Here is a 23,917-nt window from a genome sequence, read left to right as displayed (position 1 = left end):
GTGATGATTATGGAGTGATGTAGAGTCAAGTCTGGACATGTTGAGGTGACCCCCAAAGCGTTGAACTAATGATGCATAATAACAGATCATCAGAACCACGGACAGTGCCAATTTCACTCAGTGAGGCTAGTGCACTACGGATGCCTTGGAGAACATATATTATTAGAAGGATTGGCAGGTCTATGGGTTTTATTTTCTCGTTTAAAACATACCGGGTACTCCGGCTTCCTCCCACAGTCCAAAGACATGCCTGTTAGGTTAATTAGTCACTCTAAATTGCCCTTAGGTGTATGAATGAGTGTGTGCTTGGTTGTTTGTGTGTTGCCCTGCGATGGACTGGCAACCTGTCCAGGGTGTACCCTGCCTCTCGCCCATAGACTCCTGGAGATAGGCACCAGCTCCCCCGCAAGGGGCTGCACGGTGGCGCAGTTGGTAGCACTGTTGCCTTGCAGCAAGAAGGTCCTGGGTTCAATTCCTGGCCTGGGGTCTTTCTGCATGGAGTTTGCATGTTCTCCCTGTGCATGCGTGGGTTCTCACCGGGTACTCCGGCTTCCTCCCACAGTCCAAAGACATGCCTGTTAGGTTAATTGGTCACTCTAAATTGACCTTAGGTGTATGAATGAGTGTGTGCTTGGCTGTTTGTGTGTTGCCCTGCGATGGACTGGCGATCTGTCCAGGGTGTACCCTGCCTCTCGCCCATAGACTGCTGGAGATAGGCACCAGCTCCCCCGTGACCCACTATGGAATAAGCGGTAGAAAATGACTGACTGACTGACGTTTAAAACATGCTGGAAATGAAAAGATACTGGCATAAAACAAACTACAAATCTGGTAGGGGTCTGTGGTTCATCTAGTATGTTCCCCAAAACACAAGTGGATTGGTGAGATGTTGAGGTCTTCTGAACCAATATTTCAATCTGAAAAGACTCACAAAGAAAGGGATGGCAATTAGAAAAGTTTTAATGATGTGAAATTACATGGTTATTTCTTTGGTGCTCGGACCTGAGAGGAAGACATGAATGCTGATAATGACATGAGCTAAGATGGTCATTTGTAAGGCTTAGATTTAAATATGTCTTCCCCCTGATCCGACACTGGTGGTGGATTGGCAGCCAGGGAGCAAGGAAGCCAGGAGTAGATGTGAAGGAAGATGGTGGAGGTGGGGTGGAGGAGGGATGAGCTCAGCTGACAAGCGAAGATGAACACGGTAGAAGCTCCTTTAAAAGCAAGGTGTCGGAAGGTGATTGGATGGAGAATCAGACGGACAGGATGCTGATTGGAAGGTGGAGGCACTGGAAGGTGGAGTCACTGGAAGGTGGAGGCAGTGAAGGTGAGTCTTTCATTCTGAATTTTCGTCAAAACTCCATTACTAAAACTAACCTTCTCTTTTTTATATATTAAGGGTAATATATCACTGAATAACTAAACAATAGCAAAGGCTCAACACAGCATATTTTTTAATTACACTTTAATTAAACTAACAGAAATTGTCTTGCTGAAATAAGCAGGGACATCCCTGAAAATGCAGCATATGTTGCTCTAAAACCTGTATGTTGTACCAGCATTAATGGAGCCATCACAGATGTGCAAGTTACCCATGCCACGGGCACTAACACATCACCATACCATCACAGATGCTGGCTTTTTGTAACTGATAAAAATCCAGATAGTCCTTTTCCTCTTTGGCCCAGAGGACACGATGTCCACTATTTCCAAAAACAATTTGAATTGTGGACTCGTCAGACAACAGCACACTTTTCCACTTTGCATCATTCCATCTCAGATGAGCTTGGGCACAGAGAAGCTGGGGGCATTTCTGGGTATTGTCGATAAATGGCTTTCGCTTTGCATGATAAAGTTTTAACCTGAACGTGTAGATGTAACGACAGATTGTGTTAACTGACATGGTTTACTGAAGTGTTCCTGAGCCCACGTGGCAACATTACAGAATGATGTTGGTTTTTAATGCAGTGCCTCCAGAGGTGTTGAAGGACACAGGCTTTCAATAGTAGTTGCAATTTAGAATTTACTTCTCCTTTAGCTTTCCTAGAGCTAAAATCTAAAAACTTGTTGTAAACAAAAGCAAGAGAGTTCACTTTGTATAAGCAAAACAACAGACAGGAATTAAACAGACGTAAATTGGCTGACAAAGGCCAGGTTGCAGGTGTTGCATGATGAGATAATGAATATGCCTACCGATGCATGTCATCATCTTTTATACATTATTAAATACTTTATTTAATAAAACTACAATTTCATATTGGGACTATGAACATAAAATATTTAGGTATTTAACTATAAACTCTAGTTATTTCAGCTACAAGAATGTAAACATGAGTCAACTTTGGTCAGTTTTGCATTGCAAAAATACTGTTCAACCACTCTGACTTGTGTGTCACGACAGAAATCTCGATACTAATGCCTAGAGATTTTTTTGATATGTTCGAATGGAATCTGCCGTCGGCTTGATAACACATCAATTCAAGCATTAAATTCATAATAAATGATTTTTATCCCACAATGTCCAGTAATGTAAAGTTATAGGGTTTATCCATGAAGGATAGCTGAGAAGACATCAATAAAAAGCCATTACAGATTTAATCAATTTCACTTGAATGCTTTCTGGAGCTTTCTATGGTTATGTGCTGCTACATATATATTAAATTATTAGAGCAATTATTAAAGTAAAGCATAACAAATAAATGTATGTTTAGATCTGATCAGAGTTTACATTTTGTACTTTTTAATTTCTGGAAATTGTGTGTATTTCACTTACATGTCAGTGTGTATCAGGGGATCTTTGACTTAAACCAACACCTCACGATTCCATTTCCCTATGTGTAATAAATTCCTCAAAACGTGTCCTCATCTCTCAAGCTTCTAACATTGCCTCATTCAATAATATCAGGGAGAACACTTCAGTGACGTGAAATTTAATGACCTGTGACAAGCTCATAAAAAAGAACAGAGCACGGCAGAAATTACAAGGTTTAATCCCCCTCTCCCACCCCAACCTCTTCTGTTTCGTCCTACATAAAGTCAGCGTGTTCACTACTCCCAGCATTGCTGCTCACCTCAACATGGGGTGAACCAGCAGAGATCTGTCCTGTGCCACAGGGCAAAACATATTGAATGCTTGTCATAGCATTCAGCTCAGAGGACATAGGTTTCTATTAAATTAGTTGGGGGACATTTCTAAATTCCCACCTGTAATATTCCTGGGGCTTAAGAGAATGCTTTCTCTTGACCCACCAGTCAATTAATGCAGGTTTTTTCTATGTACCACTGCATGAAGCACACATCTGTGTTAAAATAAAACATATTAGAAATATAGAAAATAGTTTGCACTGAATACAGTAAATGGATTCAAAAATGTACGTACATTGGTCCGACTGCAGCCCCTCTGTGATAAATGTAGTTTTATTTCATCACCTTTTTTGATTTCAGCAACCATTTCTTTCATCAAACACTTTACTGTCAACTGATGTATGTAATATATAATGTATGCAATTTGCATGTAACTCGCCTTAGGGCTGAGTGACTACTTAAAAAAAAAAAAAACTTCTAGCATCATTCAGGTAGATGTTGTAACTTCTGCTCCAGTTCTGCCCTTTTTTTTTCTTTTTCATCTCACTTTTCCTAACAACTGTGTAACCAAAATAGCTGTCATGAAACGCAGCTTTAAAGTCACATCACTCCAACGCTGTCTACTACAACAGTAAGTTTGTCACAAGAACATATCATATGGCAATAAAAGTCCCTTAGATAATTCTACTCATGTGGTGGTTGGGTGATACTGCCAGTATTATATACTGTTATACAATAAGATAGAAGCTGCAGTAAAATGTTTTGTCATTCGTTTGGCTCAAACACTAAGAAAAAGGAAAACAAATCACCTCTTTAGTTAGTTATCATTCGTATTATGGGCTCAGCAGTTCACTACGTTCTTTTCCTGGCATCTCTTTTTGCACTTCATAAATTGTAATCATGCATTGTACCATGATGTTTTTTACGGTTATCTGTTTGTGCCATCAGTCTGTCTCTCAATGCTTTTAGAAATTAACTGCAATACATAGATTTAGCACATTTCCTTGTATGTTGAAGAATGATGGTAAAGGACAAAATCATGCAATGAAAAATGACACATAATATTCTTGTATATATCCATTTAGGAATAGCAGTAGTGCTGCAGTACGGTGTCACAGGTTTTTGCCTAATTTTCTTCAATAAACATCCACGATCGTCTGACATCAATGAAAAAATAAAGAAATTTTCAACATGATTTTACTTGTTGGACTTTGTTTTTTGCGGCATTTAAGGAAAAAGAATATATTACAAATGTTCCTCATATTAAATTGTTGTGGATAATATAGAAAATATTTAGCAATATTAGTATTCATTTTGTTTTTCTGCAGTCCAGCAAATTCTACAGTGATGCTGTTTGGATGTTCATGAGAACAGGATTGTTTTAATTTCATTACGTGTGTAGATTAAAATAGCTTATTATAGACTTGTCTTATTAAGCACATATTTATTAAAATTTAGCAGCACTTCATGATATAATGAGACAAGAAAATGGGAAAACTGCCAAGAAAAAAGAAATTTGCACCACCACCAAGAATGTTGCAGCTGACATGAAGCGCTAATGGCTTCACACTTAAAGCATAAGTGCCTCTCATTGTGCTCCCAATATATTCACTTTACATTGTGAATAGATCCTTCAGCAGCCTATGGTTTGTCTCAGTTCATATCCTCCCTATAGACCTGGGCCAAACAAGAATATTAAAATATATTTAATATCCAATGAAATATAAAGTTTAAAGCAATAAAAATGCAAAGGCAGCATCTCGTATTACACACCCTCCATTTCTGCTACCTGTATGACCCCTTCTCTTTTCCGATGGTTGTGATCAGTCTGACAGAGAGAGGTATCCCAATCATTGTGGTTTTTAGTATAACAATGACCATCAGTGGGACCCTTTGTGGGGTTCCTTGAGACGACATTGTTGTAAATAAGCGCCGTTTAACTAAATAATCTGAACTGAAACTATCTGTGTAGTTATGCTGCTATAGGCTTAGGCTGCTGGAGGACATAATGACCACTTTCACCCTCTTCGCTACATTCTCACACTACTCTCCAATTTTGCAATATTTCCTGTTATTTCAGCTTTTAACTTTGTTCTCTCTTTTCTCTTCCTAGAAGCTACACCTGGCCTGACTCTGTGTCTACCTGTGACACCTTTCTGGAGAGGGGAATCGTCCGAGCTTCTGCTGGCAACAACTTAATGCTCACCCTCTACCGATGATCCACATGGCCCTGTCTTTTAGTGTTTAACCCTTTCTCTCTACTAGACATGGCGATTGACTGAGCTTTTACTGTAACTAATTATATGTGCTCTCTTTCACACTCTAACCTTGAAAACTGGCTCAGAGTTTATCTGTTCTTTCTTTCTAGGTGAAACGACTAAAGGAGCTACATCCATTAACATTTAGTTTTCCTTCCCATAGAAAGTACTTCTGGATCAGTGCTTCTGTGTTCTTTGTGTGTCTCTGCTCTGTTCTCTCAAACACCCGGTCGGTCGTGGCAAATGGCCGCTCATACTGAGCCTGGTTCTGCTGGAGGTTTCTTCCTGTTAAAAGGGAGTTTTTCCTCTCCGCTGTCGCTACATGCATGCTCAGTATGAGGGATTGCTGCAAAATCAACGCCAGTGACTGTCCACTGTCTCTACATGCTCATCCGGGAGGAGGGAATGCTGGAAGTCACTGACTGGATGCAATCTGCTGGGTTTCCTTAGACAGAAAAACTTTTTATCCAATTTGAATAAAAAGCTAACTCCGACTGCATGTTCAATTGTTAGGATTAATAGGAATGTATGTACCTGACTGTTGTGAATTGCCTTGAGACAACATGTGTTGTGAATTGGGGCTATATAAATAAACTGAATTGAATTATTATTGAAGGCATGTTCCTTTAATCTGCTCTGTCAGTAAACGTCTATCCCATAAATAGACACGGAGCACTATTATACTTCCCCAAGACTCTATCTGTGTTCAACTAAGGAAACAAGCGAGGAGAAAATATTTACTGAGGAGCAGCTTTAAGTGACAAACATCACTCTAGATGGTTGTTTGGTTTTCTGATGAGCAGAAACAAACATTTCCAACATCAAACCTTTAAGGAGAGGCTAAATATAAGCACTCACATCTCAGAGGCAATTACAAATAGATGAAAGAGAGGACCAAGACAAACTTATGTGAATTCTTTCCCTCCCCTTCCAAAACTGTGTTTGATGGGATTATTAAACTGGCTGTTGCCAAGCCTATTTAATAGCATGGTCTCCATTTTTGAGCAATAATGTGCACAGTGAGGGCTGCCACTTTCACACCAAAGACCCACAATGACTAATATCTACTGTATTAAGAAGACGCAGTCATTTCTAGTTGTTGCAATGGATGTATTAAATTAATGGATGTTTCTTTTGGACATTCTTTGAACAGAACCAACAGTAGTTAGCAAGAAAAAGAAATAAGAATATCAGAATAAATTTGAGTGTGTAAAAATAAAAAAGGTTATGGTTACTCCAGGTTCTAAAGTTATGCAAAACTAGCCACAGGTGTACAAAACCATTCAACAAATTGTACCATTACACAATATTTAGTAAAGAAAGATGAAGCCATATAAACAAACTGATATGATTGCTTATTGACCACCTTTAGCAGGAAAAATGTAAGGCATTGGATACATCTTTTGATACAATGCTACATCACTTAATTTACCCAGTTTGGACCCCACTTCAGCTGTGAGATGGATAACCTCACATTTTGCTCAACAATCCTTTGGTATAGATTTTAGAGGCAAATAGACACAGAAACTGCAAGAGACCCAAGTCCCGTAGCTGCAAAACCAAGCCTAAATCATCACCCCTCCACCTCCATGCTTGGCAGTTGGTATAAGATGTTTGTGCTGTTGTACATCAGGCCAATCATCTTCACACTGCCTTTGAAGTCCCAGATAATTGGGCAACTGGAGCTGCTTCTCTAAGGTTTATTGCTGGTGTCTTTCCTTTTTGGCATTGTGAACACACTCCTGTCTGATCCAGGAAAGCAAACCTCACATTTGTTGATTATAAGTGATCTAATCACCTGGTCGCTGCTTCCCCTCTTAAATAATATTCAAGTGTAAAGGGTGCACTCCGTTTTCCACAGTATCTTCCTATTTTTATAAATAAGGAGATTGTAGAATAAGTTATTTTTGCTCATTTCAGGTTACAACCTGGTAAAGATCACAGGATTTTAATGATGTCCCATTAAGTAAAACATTGAATCTGAAAGATGCTGTACTGTTTTAACCACGAATCTACATAAACTAAAACATGTAAATGGGGTCCAATGGGGTTTTATAGAATAATCTGAGGCAATCAAATAATAGTCTCCACCCCAGTTTAAAAAGTATTTAAGCTGGTCTTACTCAGCAAACAATGTCAAACAAAATTTGATGCAAAGCAGTTTTAATTTCAAGACTTTGTTGAAACATAACATTACCATTTGAATGCAATAAATATGTATTTTCTTCCAGAGGTTTTCCTGTGTACGTGTTTGAAGTGTCTAACCTATAACCAGATTTGATATCCAGTAATCAAAAAACTCTGTGTGATACTTGCATTTGATCCAGACTAATTTCAGTTTGCTCTAACATTTTAGACACATAGACAGTGAAATTACTGAATGCACTCAAATCATTGACTATAAACTGCATCATTTTTGTTTAACGTGTGATTTTTATTTGCGTAGTAAACTATTCAACACAAATGTTTCTAGAGAGTGAGATGTGAGGAATCCTAAACTGTTTAAACATGAACCTCTTCAGTCTGAATATCTAAAAGAAGGTTGTAGTTTCTTAGGTTCTTCGGCTAATTATTATTGCTGTCAATCTATGCTTGAATGGTTGAATGGAGCAGATTTGATCATCTCTTTAATACAGCAGTAAGCAGACATAATGGTGATTTTAATGAAAATTCCTACTGAGAGTTTTAATAGGCACTCCTATACTATGAGTTTGGTCTTATTTGGGAATAAAATCCTCCAGCTTCTAAAAGCATCTATGATTAATTATACAAATATAAGGTGACCTGGATCTATTAATTGTACCTTGTTGCTGCTAGCCATTGTTTTTCCGAATGATAAAACAAGACTAATTAAAACCTTTAAAACAGATTTAGTGCAAGAAAAGAATATATCTTTACCTACGACAAACTAGTTAACACAACTTGTATAGGTTACACTTATTGTAACCTACAACAGGAAATGAAAAAATGTACCTCACACACTATAAAGCTTTAAATTGAACTTGTCTTTTTTGCATTCATGTCTACATCATGCTGCAAATCACAGAGTGTCATTCTTATCAATCATGCAGTGGAAGATGAATAAGAATGTAAGGAATAAGAAACCAGTTTTATGCTTCAGGGCACCATAAGTGGTTCATCAGGCCTGGAGAAAATGTGAAGGAAAAATACATCACTGTTCTAACAATGTTGCTTGATTGACGGGTAACCATATTCAATTTAGAACAGCAAAACTGCAAAAGTGATGGAAAAATAATGTGACTCTTGTACAGATAATCACCCTCACAACAGGTGAAGAAATTCAAACTGCTACATCAGATGCTTGGTGCGTATTGGCTGCAGAAAAACCATTTCAAGAGCACTGGAGGCCATATTTAAGTTTTAAAAGCCTAAGATTTGGAACTCCACTCTTTCTGCCACCTCTTTTCTTTCTTTCCCTGCAGCAACTTGGTCACTTTCAAACAGGGGGAATAAATTGGAACCAGAATTACTACAACCTCTGAATCTTTACGGAGCTTTGTCTCCTTTAAGGAGGGGGATGAACTAGAAAGGGACAAATCAGAATAAAAGTGTTGAGAAACTAAGATGGATGATGTAAAAGCAGTGCGGTACCTTTTAATGCTCTGGCAAGGTAGTTGGGTAAAGAAAGTTTTGGTGTGAATAAACTTAACTGATGCATTGGTGTCTGTGGAGACAAAAATACAGTACATCTACAGATTCACTGGCCTGAAGCGATGAAGCATGAACAAACACTCAACGACCATCTGCAACATAAAAACACTTTTTCCTGCAGTCTCTCTGTTTTATCCCCACTGCGAGTTATTTAAATGTATTCTTAAATCTTAAAAAAAAAAAATGCATTTTTAAAGAGCTGTTTATAGCAAAGGAGATATTTTTCCTATTAACTTCAATATTTCAGAGGACAATATCAAACTTTTCATTACACTTCATGTATCTGACAGCTTCAGTGTTTGGTTACTGTGATAAATGAGCCTGTAATGTGAAGATTTGGTAAGGATTACCTAAATATTTTAACAGTTTCTTTTCAAGTGATTGTGGATCTATTTCATCATGGCAACCATGCTGGTTTTAGCCACTGTCTGGTAACTAAACCTAAAATCACAATGTGATAAAAAGTAATGTTTTAGATTACCACATCCTATATATTTGGTATAAATAAATAAATAAACAAACATATAAACCTTGCTTCAAATTAGCTCTCCATCATCTCATTTAATCCAGTGCCAACATTATCAAACCCTTAGCATAATAAAAGCAACAATTGGTATTAAGACAAAAACATGTAATTACAGAAGCTGATGGGCAATTCAGTTACCACTGTGAAATATGAGGTAGCAAATATGAAGATTGGAAATCCCTGAGGGAAACCACAGGGAGAAGCAGGAGAGAAAGGGGGGACAGCAAGAGGATTTATCTCTCCTCATCGATGCAAAAAGTCTTTCTTGGTCTCCCAGTCAGCCGCAAGGGCAGTTTACAAGTCGTGGAATGGATTGATTGCCAAAAGATCCATGTCCCTGTGTAGCTGCCAGACCTGAGCTAATTAAAGAACACTTCTCTGGAGACACACTCTTGAGAAAGTGTGCTCCTGTACATGCCTATTGAAAATAATTACCAGCTATCCCAGAACGGTAGTTACTTTGCTTTATATTACGAAAAAGTTTAAAAACAAAAAAATTACATTTTGGTTGAAAATTGGCAATTCTGGTGTTAGTATGGCCAAATTTGACTAAATTGCAAAATAGAACAAAATAACTCTGAACATTTATGTTACTCAAAAGCTGAATTTTGGCACAACCAGATCAAATATTTCAATAAATGAAAAAAACAAAACAAATTGTATTTACTAATGTTACCTAAATTAGCCTGCTCACTGTTAATTGTGACCAACTATCATACAATTGGTACAACATTTTGTTTTTCCTCTTTCTTGTCAATGTCAGTAGGCATTATACATTTGCTCTGATGCTGTTTTGGGTCACATGGATTCTTTATATATATATATATATGTATATATATATATATATATATATATATACTCAAATGGAGACACACTCTTGAGAAAGTGTGCTCCTGTACATGTCAATGTCAATGTCAATGTCAATGTCAGTAGGCATTATACATTTGCTCTGATGCTGTTTTGGGTCACATGGATTCTTTATATATATATATATATGTATATATATATATATATATATATATATATATACTCAAGTGGAGACACACTCTTGAGAAAGTGTGCTCCTGTACATGCCTATTGAAAATAATTACCAGCTATCCCAGAACGGTAGTTACTTTGCTTTATATTACGAAAAAGTTTAAAAACAAAAAAATTACATTTTGGTTGAAAATTGGCAATTCTGGTGTTAGTATGGCCAAATTTGACTAAATTGCAAAATAGAACAAAATAACTCTGAACATTTATGTTACTCAAAAGCTGAATTTTGGCACAACCAGATCAAATATTTCAATAAATGAAAAAAACAAAACAAATTGTATTTACTAATGTTACCTAAATTAGCCTGCTCACTGTTAATTGTGACCAACTATCATACAATTGGTACAACATTTTGTTTTTCCTCTTTCTTGTCAATGTCAGTAGGCATTATACATTTGCTCTGATGCTGTTTTGGGTCACATGGATTCTTTATATATATATATATATATGTATATATATATATATATATATATATATATACTCAAATCTTGACTTGCATGCATGCATTAGATGTACCGGTGCAGGAGTATTCATCCACTCTGGTGAAGCCTGGTAGACAGTCACACCGATAACTTCCAGGAAGGTTCACACACATTGTATTGGACTGGCAGTAATGCATCTGCGTTGCACACTCATCGATATCTGAGAAAAAAACAAAAAACAAAGCAGATGTAGTGGATTATTAACTCACCAGACAGCTCTATACAGACAAAATATATAATTATACAACTATATATTTTTATGTTTTGCTGTTGTCACAGGTAAGATAATAGTAAGAAAGGCAGATGAGCTAAAATGTGGGAAAACAGATTCATGACAAAGATAAACATTAAAATACACAGAAAAAAAGGTGTACAGTAAAGAAAAGGCTGATGAGATGAGGACATTATAACAGAGTATGCCAGAGAAATGCAAGGAGAGCATCATCTCCTTTGACACCCATAATGTGCATCTAATATCATGATAAATTACACCTTCTCTACATACCCAACTCCTATCTTCTTAATGTACCTTGAAAGACAATGTATGAGCATTAAAACAAGTGGCTCAGGAACGCATTAGTTGAGCTGGATGGCTGCTGAATAAATGGAACGTGAAACACACAAGGGAGGTGTTATGCAAAAGGGTCTGAATTTCTATGTGTGTGCACATGTAGCTGCAGAGTTTAGAACATTTATGTGCGCAGTAGAAGACCAAAATCCTGAGGCTAACAGGCCTTTCTACCACTTAAGGGACTCTGCATGCCACACTTGAGGGAAGGAGAGTGAAGAGAGGTATTTCTATATCAGTTCCTTGGATAAATACATTTTAGCTTTGAGGTGTTCAGCTCAGACTTTCCCCTTACAACAGGATGAATTTAGATGAACTATGTAATTGACTTATATGCAAGACCCAAAGGTTTTTTCCTTGGTAAATTTCATCCCTAGAAAGTGTACAGTGGGAGTGTTAAAGTGCAGTCTTAAGAAGAGACAGAACATGTCATTAGGTTTACAAAGCCTTGATGGTCTTCAGAATAAAAGGTTGTTACATCAAAAGCATGAAACACATGTGAGTGCATTGAGGCCCCAGAACAGTACCTGAATCCAATTTCCATCTTGTTTGGAAGAACTATTCCCCCCTGAAAGCCACTCATTTGATTATCCTTTATTGGTGAAAGGCGCCAAAGCGTTGTTCAGGCGTGATGGCAGCTGACCTGTGATGGTGCCGACTCACAGCCTCAATAATTCAATGTCAAGAGCTCAAGACATTTGTCAGCTTTTATGATAAGTGAGAAAAGTATTGAGTGTCAGGCCAAAGGAATGATGAGCCTTTTTGATCTGTGTTGTTCCAAGGTTCTATTCCCATGTGTATACAACTGTGTGTGGCTGCATGTGTGTTTGTGTATTTGCCCTCAGCAGCTTCCTCTGGGGGCATTGTTGCAGGTCTTGACAGAACTGGAACTGTCATTTTGCACAGGGGGGAATTCATTTTTCTAGATTTTCCAGTGTCTCTCTGGCTGCCTTCCTCCCTCCTCATCACCCTCTACCCCAGACCTCCTCTGCCTCGTCTCTCACCCCCCTCTGAGCACGCTCTCTTCATCTCTTGGCTGCTTTATTCATGCTCTGATGTAGGTCAGGGCTGGGTAGGGGGAACAGCTAAAAATAAGGCGGGATAGGACTTTGTGCATGTGCATTTATGAGTGAGTGAGGGTGCGCACATGTTTCTGCCAGTTCAATCTTCTCAGTGTGATATTGTCTGGCAAAACAGAAAAAAACTGATGCTGAATGTCAAGTGTTTGGGTACTGTGAGGCAGTAAAGGAGAAAACTGCTCATTTTCCTGTATCCAAGTGTTTCTTATATGTGGGTGGCTCAGCTCTTCATGTAGAGGTCAGTAGGAGTCATATCCAGAATAATATTGTCCCATTCTTGTGGACCTTATTTTGTAGTTTAGTAATACCCACTTTTGTGATTTCATATTTATAATCCAGATCTTGGCCATGGAAGCAGATAAATAGACAATGGTTAAGGTCAGGGAAAGCAGTGAATTCCATTTACATTCAAATTCTTTTTTGACTTCCAAATTGTTGATTTTTTAGAAATGTTAAATGTGAAAAGATAGATTAGAGGGGCCAAAGAGAAGAATTTTAGCACTGCCAAGCAAAACTGACGCATAGCAATTTTGTTTTCTGAGCATATCAGAATCAGAATCAGAATCAGAAAAGCTTTATTGCCAAGTACGTTTTTGGACATACAAGGAATTTGTTTTGGCGTAGTCGGTGCACTACAATACAAATTAAACAGTATAAACATATCTACAATATAATATAAATATATGTGCACAGTTTTAAGTGAGTGAGAGTAAGTATAGAGCAGTATAAGATGCAAAAGCAATACAACAGTGCAGGTGATCATTGTGCAAGTATGGCAGTGCAAGTAAAGCAGGAGTCCATGCTGAACGTTAATGTAACGCATAGAGTTGCAGGTTACAGGTGTCCTGTCAGCAAAAACAGGGGGGGGGGGGGGTGTGGGGGAAAGGGAGAGTGTCAGGGTGGTTTCTGGGCTTTGTTAACCAGGCTGGTGGCAGATGGGAAAAAACTGTTCTTGTGGCGTGAGGTTTTGGTCCGGATGGACCGCAGCCTCCTGCCAGAGGGGAGAGTCTCAAAGAGTCTGTGACCAGGGTGGGAGGGATCAGCCAGAATCTTCCCTGCCCGCTTCAGGGTCCTGGAGGTGTACAGTTCCTGGAGGGACAGTAGACTGCAGCCAATCACCTTCTCAGCAGACCGAATGACACGCTGCAGCCTGCCCTTATTCTTGGCTGTAGCAGCGGCGTACCAGATGGTGATGGAGGAGGTGAGGATGGACTCAATGATGGCTGTGTAGAAGTGCACCATCATAGTCTTTGGCAGGTTGAATTTCTTCAGCTGCCGCAGGAAGAACATCCTCTGCTGGGCTTTCTTGATGAGGGAGCTGATGTTTGGCTCCCACTTGAGATCCTGGGAGATGATGGTTCCCAGGAAGCGGAAAGATTCCACAGTGTGAATTATGGAGTCACAGAGGGTGATGGGGGCAGGTGGGGCTGGGTTCGGCCTGAAGTCCACAACCATCTCCACTGTCTTTAGAGCATTGAGCTCAAGGTTGTTCTGGCTGCACCAGTCCAACAGATGGTCCACCTCCCATCTATACGCGGACTCGTCACCATCAGAGATGAGTCCGATCAGGGTGGTGTCATCCGCAAACTTCAGAAGCTTGACAGACTGGTGACTGGAGGTGAAGCTGTTGGTGTACAGGGAGAAGAGCAGAGGAGAGAGAACACAGCCTTGGGGGGAACCAGTGCTGATGGTCAGGGAGTCAGAGACGTGCTTTCTGTCAGACAGGAAGTCAGTGATCCACCTGCAGGTGGAGTCGGGCACACTCAGCTGGGAGAGCTTCTCCTGTAGCAGAACTGGGACGATGGTGTTGAAGGCAGAGCTGAAATCCACAAACAGGATCCTGGCATAGGTTCCTGTGGAATCCAGGTGCCGGAGGATGAAGTGAAGGGCTAGGTTGACTGCATCATCTACAGACCTGTTGGCTCTGTAGGCAAACTGCAGGGGGTCCAGGAGGGGGTCGGTGATGTCTTTTAGGTGTGAGAGCACAAGGCGCTCAAAGGACTTCATCACCACAGAGGTCAGGGCGACGGGTCTGAAGTCATTAAGCCCTGTGGTCCTTGGCTTCTTGGGAACAGGGACGATGGTGGAGGACTTGAAGCAGGCTGGCACATGACATGTCTCCAGTGAGGTGTTAAAAATGTCTGTGAAGACTGGAGACAGCTGATCAGCGCAGTGCTTCAGGCTGGCTGGTGAGACAGAATCCGGTCCAGCAGCTTTCCGGGGGTTCTGTCTCCTGAAGAGTTTGTTGACGTCCTTCTCTTGAATGGAATGAGCCGTCCCTGGCGTGGGTAGGGGGCTGGTGGGGGGGAACTTCAGGGTGGGGGTTGGAGGTGCCAAGGCCCCTCTTGAGGTTGGGGAGGTGGGGGTGGTGGATTGTGGCTGCAGCTGTTGGGGGGCGTCGTGGGGGATGGTTGCAGGACTGTCCCTTTGTCTTTCAAAGCGGCAGTAGAACTCGTTCAGGTCGTTGGCAAGGCGTCGCTCGTTGATGGAGTGGGGGGCTTTTGGCTTGTAGTTGGTGATTTGCTTGAGCCCTTTCCAGACAGACGCAGAGTCGTTGGCTGAGAACTGGTTTTGGAGCTTCTCAGAGTACAGTCGTTTGGCCTCTTTCACTGCCTTGTCAAACTTGTACTTTGCCTCTCTGTATATGTCTTTGTCCCCACTCCTGAAGGCCTCTTCCTTATCCAGTCTTAACCTTCTGAGTTTAGCTGTGAACCAGGGTTTGTCGTTGTTGTAACTCACCCTGGTGCATGATGGTACACAGCTGTCCTCACAGAAGCTGATGTAGGAAGTCACAGCCTCTGTGTACTCGTCCAGACTGTTGGTAGTAGTCCTGAACACATCCCAGTTTGTACAGCCTAAACACGCCTGAAGATTCTCCACAGCCTCACTGCTCCACTTCCTTGTCGTCCTCACAACAGGTTTGCAGAGCTTTAGTTTCTGCCTGTATGCAGGAATCAGGTGGACCATGATGTGGTCGGATTGGCCCAGTGCAGCACGTGGGACGGCGTGATAAGCCTCTCTGATGGTGGTGTAACAGTGATCCAGAATGTTGTCCTCTCTGGTCGGACATTTTATAAACTGTCTATATTTGGGGAGTTAGTGGGTGAGATTACCTTTGTTAAAGTCACCAACGACGATAACTTAGGAGTCCGGGTTGGTCCGCTCCACACTCAGTATCTGGTCGGCGAGCATGCGCTGTGCGACCTGCACGTTAGCTTGCGGCGGGATGTAAACACCGACCAGGATGAACGAAGCGAACTCACAGGGGGAATAGAAAGGCTTAAAGTTTATGATGAAGGATTCCAGGTCTGGAGAACAGTGCTGCTGAATCACTGTCACGTCGTTGCACCAACCACTGTTGAGGTAAAAACAGATTCCTCCACCTTTCGCTTTGCCGGAGAGTTCCGTGTCTCTGTCCGCTCTGTAGAGCTGGAATCCTGCCAGCTGCAGCGCAGAGTCCGGTATTAATCCACACAGCCACGTCTCCGTGAAGCACAAAACTGCCGATGAATAAAAGTCCCTATTTTTCCCCAACAACAGTTGTAGTTCTTCCATTTTGTTGGGAAGTGAGCGCACGTTAGAGAGAAATATTCCAGGTAACGGTGTTCGTAGTCCACGCTGGCGAAGACGTACCAGCATCCCAGCCCGTTTCCCTCTCTTCCGGCGTTTCACCGCGTGAACAAAGGTGAGCGCACCTTTGACCAGAATGTCCAAAAATTCCAGAGCAGTAGGCAGAAAAGTTGGAAATAACTCCTCTGGTGTAGTAGCCCTGATGTTCATGAGTTCTTCTCTGGTGAGAGAGCTCCGGGTACCATCACAGAAGACTGTTTTAAAGCAAAAAACAAAACAAAACAATGCGCACCAACACGCCGAGGCGACCATCTGCGGCGCCATCTTGGATCTTTCCATTGTGACTAGTTTGAAAATTCTGGTTTGAAAATTTTCAGAATCTTTAAGCCATTGTATCCTCACAACTTGCCAGTGTTCCGCCAGTGTTCTGTTGTTGTTTGCTGCCATTGTTGGTAAAAACGGAAAGTCCTAATTAACTTTAAAACATGTATAGTATTAGAGAACAAGACCTGGCTTGATTTATTTTTGTAAAAACTAGAGTGGGCTTTTGTCTCTCCCAGATATTTCATATGCATGGATATACAATGCTTTGCAAAATAACGCACAGTCCTTGAACTTTCCAACATATTGTCACAAACAAATAGCTTTTAATTTGCATTCTAGCTTTAGACAAACACAAAGGTATGGTGGCCCTGAAGTGCAAACCACATCAATAAATCACCAAGCATAAATACAAAAAAGCACAACAAATAAAAAAAAAACACAACAACATGAAACACAATGAAACACAATGAGATTAACCTACTGGAAGAGATAAATACCAGTAGGAAACACGAGACATCGCGAGACATCGCTGATTGGACAGTGCCATTTACCTTTTAAATCGTAAATTAAAGGCATGCCTCACCTCAGGAAGTGGAAAGCAGTTTCTGTACAGTCCAGTTTTAAATGTATTTATCAGTGTATGCATATGTAAGAGTTTATGAGTTTTGATATTAAATATTTCTCAAAAATTATAATTAAAAATCATAATTCAGAAGTAATAAATTCTAACCAAAAATCACGTCTTACGAATAACAATCAGAGATACACTCTGGTGTTGTGATTATTGGGCTCACAGCAATAATTACAATTAGTTAATCGTCATTAATAATTGATAATTAACCACGCTAAACACCACTGTGTTATCAACTGTTTTACCGGATGGTGGAGAACACTAACCTTAGTTGACAGACAAATATCTTCTGTGCACAATAAACACAAATGCTGTCTCTTTGTCTATGTGAAAATGTATTAAACCAATAGTCCATTACAATTCACTATCCTGGTCCAACAACCTTGACCTAATTAAGTATAAACTATTCTACGAAAGGTGGTAAATGAATAACCAAAAATGAAAATGGGTGCTGAGTGTAGATGAAGACCAAACTAGCAGTTTATAGAAAACATGGGAAAGAAATAACAATGTGAATTGACTCGAAAAGTGGAACAGAATTAATAAATGGTGAAGCTTTTTTTGGTGCGTTGATTTGTCTCGATAGCAGCAGTCAGCTGTTATAGGGTAGAGCTAGGCCAACTGAGACGCGGTAAAGCAGCCGACCCCGTAGCCACTAACAGCTGACAGCGGTCTCTAAACAAAGGGTCATGAAACACTGAGGCGGGAACCCAGTGGAAAAACCCAAAGGCCATAAACTGTGGAACAATGGAGATGAACACGAGGCTCAGTTAGCAGCCTCAGTCTGCTTTAAAGTCCACTTTAAACTCCAACTGAGTCCGTTGATCAAGACACGGTGAACGCACCGACATTCAAAACTTTGCTGCGCACCCGTGCTTCAGAGCTCACATTTCCCAGTATTAAACAGCACTGAGAACAGTTCAGCATAAACTTCAAGCATATATATCGCATGCAACCAGTTGATACATTGGATTAACTAGTGGTGATCCTAGGTCATCTTAACCTATATACCTATACAAATTGTGGCTACAGTCTTGCAACAGATTATCAGATTTATTTCTGGACTTTGGAGTATGAACATTGCAGCTCTGGCTGTATATTTGGGGATGTTCTCCTACTGGAAGGTGAACCTCCGCCCCAGTCTCAAGGTGTTTGTGTGTTTTTCTTTCAATTTTAGAGTATTAAGCTCCATCCAACTTCCCATCAATTCTAACAAGCTTCCCTCTCCCTGCTGAAGTAAAGCATTGTCACCACATGATACCCAAAATGTTTCACCATGGGGATGATATGTTCAAGGTCATGTGCAATGTTAGCTGGCTTAGTGGGTAGGCCACAACGTTTAGTTTGACCTGATCACGTTCTTCCACTGTTTGCTGTGTCTTCGTCATAGCTTGTGGTAAACTTTAAACAGGGCTTCCTTTGGCACCCCTAACATTTGTCTTGTAAGCAGATTCTGCATCCTGATCTATTGATCTCTGTACTCTATCTCCCTCAGAGTTGCCATGACTCATTTGATAAAAGCTTTTGCAATGTAAAAAAAAAAAACAGACTTTTTTATTGGTAGCTAGATTTGAACAGAAATTTGATTTTTGTTTAAAGTGATGTGTTTTGATTGTGAACTTTTAAAATGCACAAAAAAGTTTAAAATTTTATGTAAAAATCCCCTAAAACATCATTCAAATGAAATTCCTCAGTTTGTAAGCCCAACTCAGGACTAAAACAAAGCACCGGACCATAAAAAGACCTACAACAAAATCCAGTGGCAAGAATGAGACAACAATTTCAACATTGTGCAATGTTACTCATAATTTGGAAATGATTTTGGTTTAAGATACGTTTTTCTTTTGTGATATGCCTGAAAGAGATATAATTTTGTGAATATGTACATTTATCTGTCAAGAGTAAATTCTTTCACCACAATAATTTGAACAGAAGAGGTAAAACCAAGTTAACTCGAACGTTATGGACCAAAGTTCACATTATAAATGTATGTATATAAAATGTGGCTCCGTCTTTTAAAGGGTGGCATTCTTACTAAATAAAAGAAGTGCTCTTTGTGTCAGCAGATCTTTCTCACACACTGCAGGCATATTAAGCAATCATAATTCCTATATTTATTTAACTCAACCTGTCAATTTCATTACATAGTAGGTATGGCCCAGCAATGACAATCTATGACAAATGAAGCATGTATAGTAAATTGCATTAAGCGTGCAGACCGATGCAATACACAAAATATTTAATGTCCTGCATAGTCTAATTCACTAAGTGTAAAAGGCTAATCAGTATTTTGTTCAAAGAGGAAGGATTGTGGTTTCCTATCATACATATTTTTGTAATTATGTCTGTAGGCTAGGGCAAATAATTGCACACAGTTATTACAATAACCAGAAGATATTGGAAACTAGAGCAATTATTTCCAACATAATGATTAAGGTAGTCCAAAAATATATAACAAATTAATCGCTTTAAGCAATAACAGTGGTAAAACATTTTAACTCAGTAACAATAAATGTGTTAAGTATTTCTAAGACTTTTATCTCTTTAAAACATATTAGTATTGTTCTCAGAAAGCCATTGTACTGAATAAATATCATGCTAAATATATTTTATATGTAATTTTTTTAATTTTTTTATTTTGTTTTAAGAATCCAATAAACCATTCAATTTAATAAATATCAGAATTTTCTCACATTTATGTCTTGTAGAGCATTAAAAATAACACCTATTTACCTATTTATAGATGTTGCATTGAGACATGAATTAAATCCGTTATAATTTATAATAAATTTATTTGGACTATATTAAGAAAGCATTGCAAGGTAACACAACTGACTGGAACGCAGAAGAATGGTTCTTTCTGGAACCTAATGGATGTAAATAATGACCACAGACAAAACAATGAGGCGGGGACGGGACATTTAAGAATATATTAACCTTAAAAAGAGGGAAAAAAATAAGTATTCACTCAAAAAATCATAAAAACAGCTTTTGGTTTTTAACTGTCTCAAATACAGTTTGAACTGTGGTGTAAATGACCTAGCCTTATTCCATCTTAAATTGATAAACTGATTTTTGTGTGTTTATATGCAACTTTATGCAAAAAACGCCTGAGAATTCTTGGTTAGTAACTGACATGATTTGATTTTACAGATTTTTGTAAATGAAGGGTGATATTTTAGAAAATATTCTTTGTTCGGATGATGAAACAGTAATGTTATTATTGTATTTGTGTGTGCATTAGATAATAGAGTACAAAACAAAAGTTTAGTTTGAAGTTAATGAAGAGCACAAGTAAATAGTTACCAAATAGTCACACATTCCCAATGCTCAGCACAGCTCAAATATAATTCCAAGCAGCTTCTATTGTTTCACCTACACATTGTGCATAACTGTACTTAAAAACGGGACCTCCACTACTTTGCAATTAAATCACAAGTAAGAATGACTCATAGAATGGATGCATAGGTCAGTGATCCTATTGAAAGTTGTTTTCCTATTAGTGTAATTTTCCAGTGGTTGTAAGCCTAAACTCCCAACATATAGTCAACACTGAAGAAGTGTTTGGAATGAGAGGTGAAACTTCTTAACAAAATAAGAAAAGAAGCTCCGGTGCCTTCATTGCAAGCACATAGGATAGAAAATATGTGTAGATTCAAACATGGTCCTGTAAAAGCATGCTTGTGCATTGTCTGAAGAGAAAATTTTAAGCACAGCACTGTTGGAACAATAGAACTGTGTACGACCAGAGGTGTAATATATCTGTCACTGTGAAACTCCAACAAGGATCTGCCATTCACTGAGCTGCACACTGACACTTTCACACAGTGTGATGACTGAAATGGAATCCCTCCCTCAGTGATCAGCATAGTTTACCTGAATGACAGGTTCTGTGCAGGTACCTGCAGAATATTCTCACAAGTATGTTTGCTGAAAAGGCTGAAAGCACACCTACTGTAAATGTCTGTGCAGCAAAATAAACCCATACATCAGGCAGGGGTAGGCTGCACAGCATGTGTTTTCATTTTGTTTAACAATATAGCCAGAGTATTGCTTCTAGAAAACAGAATCAGCTTGGCCAATGCAGAAAGATATGCTGTATATCAAAGACAAACACAAAGCACAGTCAGAGTGTCTGATCTGTTATAATGAGGAAATAAATTTGCTCGGCAATCAAAGACACCTCAGCTAGTTTTACAAAGCTAGTCTGACACCAGGGAGAACTGTCAACATCTGTTTCCAACTTCAGTGCAGTGGAGTGTATGGATTCAGAAGACCATACATGAGTAACTCTCAAACAGCTGACTACACAAAACATGTGCAATATTATACAATTTGCTTTCCTCATTGTGAAAGTTGCAGTGACCTTAAGCTGAATAGAGGGTAGGGACAGTGACTCAGGTGTTCTAATTGCCCCTTTAGTGACCTTAATGGCCCTATTTGTGTGATTGTTCTGACTGCAGTTATAAGCCTGTTACTTCCAAGCATGTTCAGAATAGAAGAAGCCTTTTAAATGCGGTATGAAACGTCTTAAAAAAAACAAGTTCGCCTACTACTTAACATTTAGGATTTTTCTCATATTCTGCAGATGAATTATTATCTATTTTTTACACTTCCATGTGATTGTTATAAGCTGGGCATTTTGTGTTACACAGAAGGAATAAAAGCTCTGAAGCACCTTTGTGCTTTGATCTACTGTTAGTTTCCTATCCTAACTATAAAGTCTGGCATGAAAAAAACCTTTTTATGTGTGTCTAAATAAGGATATGAAGTTGATTAAAAAAAACAAGTTGTGCCATATAATTGAAGGATGTGTATTGCTTTTAAAGTGCTCCTGTCTTGAATAGTGTGTGTTTATTAGGATCAAGGGTGGAGATGCAGTGTTCTCCTGGGCCAGAACTGGGTATGTTATTTTTGCCTTAACCATCATCTTGTATTATTTTCACTTTTCAGATTTATAGATTAACTGATCATTGGGGAACGGTATTTTCAATGAGCCCCAAGTGCTCAGATTGTCACGGTTTGTGTAGCGGAGGACCACGGAATGGAGACGGACAGGAACCATTGGTGGTGAGTAACCAGATTTAATACATCAACAAAAAACTCACTCACAGGTGGAGGCAGAAGCAGGCATGGACAGGCAGGAGAAAACAGGCTTGGTGTGAACAATGAACTATGAACTGCTACTGTGAATGTTTCCACGAGGAGTAAACATAATGGCAGAGTATATATAGGGCATGACACAAGAGAAGTAGGAAGACTGATTGGCATGGTGCAGGTGAACCGAATAAAGTTAATTCACAGGACAGAACAAAATGTGACTAGAACACAACAGGAATTCAAGGATACAAGACGAAGACGCGGGATTACTCGCTGCAGCCTTCACGTCAGCGGGCATGGGACCCATCTCCTCGGCGGCCGAACATCGGGGAGATGCTCAGCGCCGGCGTTTCCTCCGGCGGGAGGAAGACGTCGGCTTTACTGCCGAATCAGGGTGTGCAACCAGGGGAGCAGGCGGAGAACGGCGCTGGACCGCCTCACACTCCATCTGCTCCAGCAGCAGTGGAGAGGGCAGAACCTCCAGATCGGCCAGCAGATGTCTCATCGCCTCCTCCATCTGCTGCTGAACCCAGCGATCCCTGGCGCTCTCCTGCCTTCCATCTGCGAGGTCCAAGTTTGGTGGAAACATTCTGTCACGGTTTGTGTAGCGGAGGACCCCGGAATGCAGACGGACAGGAACCATTGGTGGTGAGTAACCAGATTTAATAGAACAACAAAAAAACTCACTCACAGGTAGTGGCAGAAGCAGGCATGGACAGACAGGAAAAAACAGGCTTGGTGTGAACAATGAACTATGAATGTTTCCATGAGGAGTAAACATAACGGCAGAGTATATATAGGGCATGACACAAGAGAAGCAGGAAGACTGATTGACATGGTGCAGGTGAACCGAATAAAGTTCATTCACAGGAGAGTCAAAACGTGACTGGAGCAAAACAGGAATTCAAGGATACAAACTAATAGAAACATAACTAGAAAAATATTAAACTAAAGCATAACCAGATCCAAAACCCTAACTTGACAAAACATGAACTAGAAGACAAAAACTAAAGCATGAACAGAAAAATAATAAACAGAAGCATGATTCAAACCCTATCTAGAATAATAACAAGAAGAAGAACCCAAAAACACCCACAAATCATGACACAGATATTCACTTTCATAAAGTGAGCTTTCCTGTTTAATTATGGAAGGCTGCTGTTTATATCCAGTGGTAAATTGGCAAAAGGCAGGGCACACGCTGGACAGGTTGCCAGTCCATTGCAGGACAACACTTAAATGCACCAAACAAACAACTAGACACACACATTCTAAGGTCATTTTACTGTGACCCAGTTACCTAACATGCGTACTGTTTGGAAGAGAACCTATGCATAAGCGTGGAGAACATGCAAACTCCATGCAACAAAAAAACAGCCAGGGTTTAAACCATCTTGCTGCAGGGCAAGATGGTCCAGGGATCACTGCTATGCAATAACTTCAGAAAGCAAACTATCTTTGGTAGGAATCAGTCAGTGCCTTAGGTCTGTCAGGATCTGATAAAATATGCAGACCAAGAGAAACCAATCAGTGCGATAATTCAGATAGTTAATTCCTGCATTATCTGACATCCCATCAGTCA

At 39.8% G+C, this 23,917-nt stretch overlaps 1 protein-coding gene across 1 annotated transcript in view; it reads right to left on the bottom strand.

Annotated features, from left to right (window-relative positions):
* LOC124867156 (protein kinase C-binding protein NELL1-like) overlaps nucleotides 1-23,917 on the bottom strand; it is a 339,275-nt gene that overhangs the window by 84,720 nt on the left and 230,638 nt on the right. Inside the window, exon 13 of the mRNA XM_047363441.1 lies at nucleotides 11,098-11,223. Coding sequence (XP_047219397.1) covers nucleotides 11,098-11,223 — 126 coding nt within the window. The remainder of the gene's footprint in view (nucleotides 1-11,097; nucleotides 11,224-23,917) is intronic.

The sequence above is a fragment of the Girardinichthys multiradiatus genome, chromosome 4, assembly GCF_021462225.1.
Source record: "Girardinichthys multiradiatus isolate DD_20200921_A chromosome 4, DD_fGirMul_XY1, whole genome shotgun sequence".
Lineage (NCBI taxonomy): Eukaryota > Metazoa > Chordata > Actinopteri > Cyprinodontiformes > Goodeidae > Girardinichthys > Girardinichthys multiradiatus.
The sequence above is the reverse complement of the archived record's forward strand: the minus strand, read 5'-3'. Positions and strand labels throughout refer to the sequence as shown.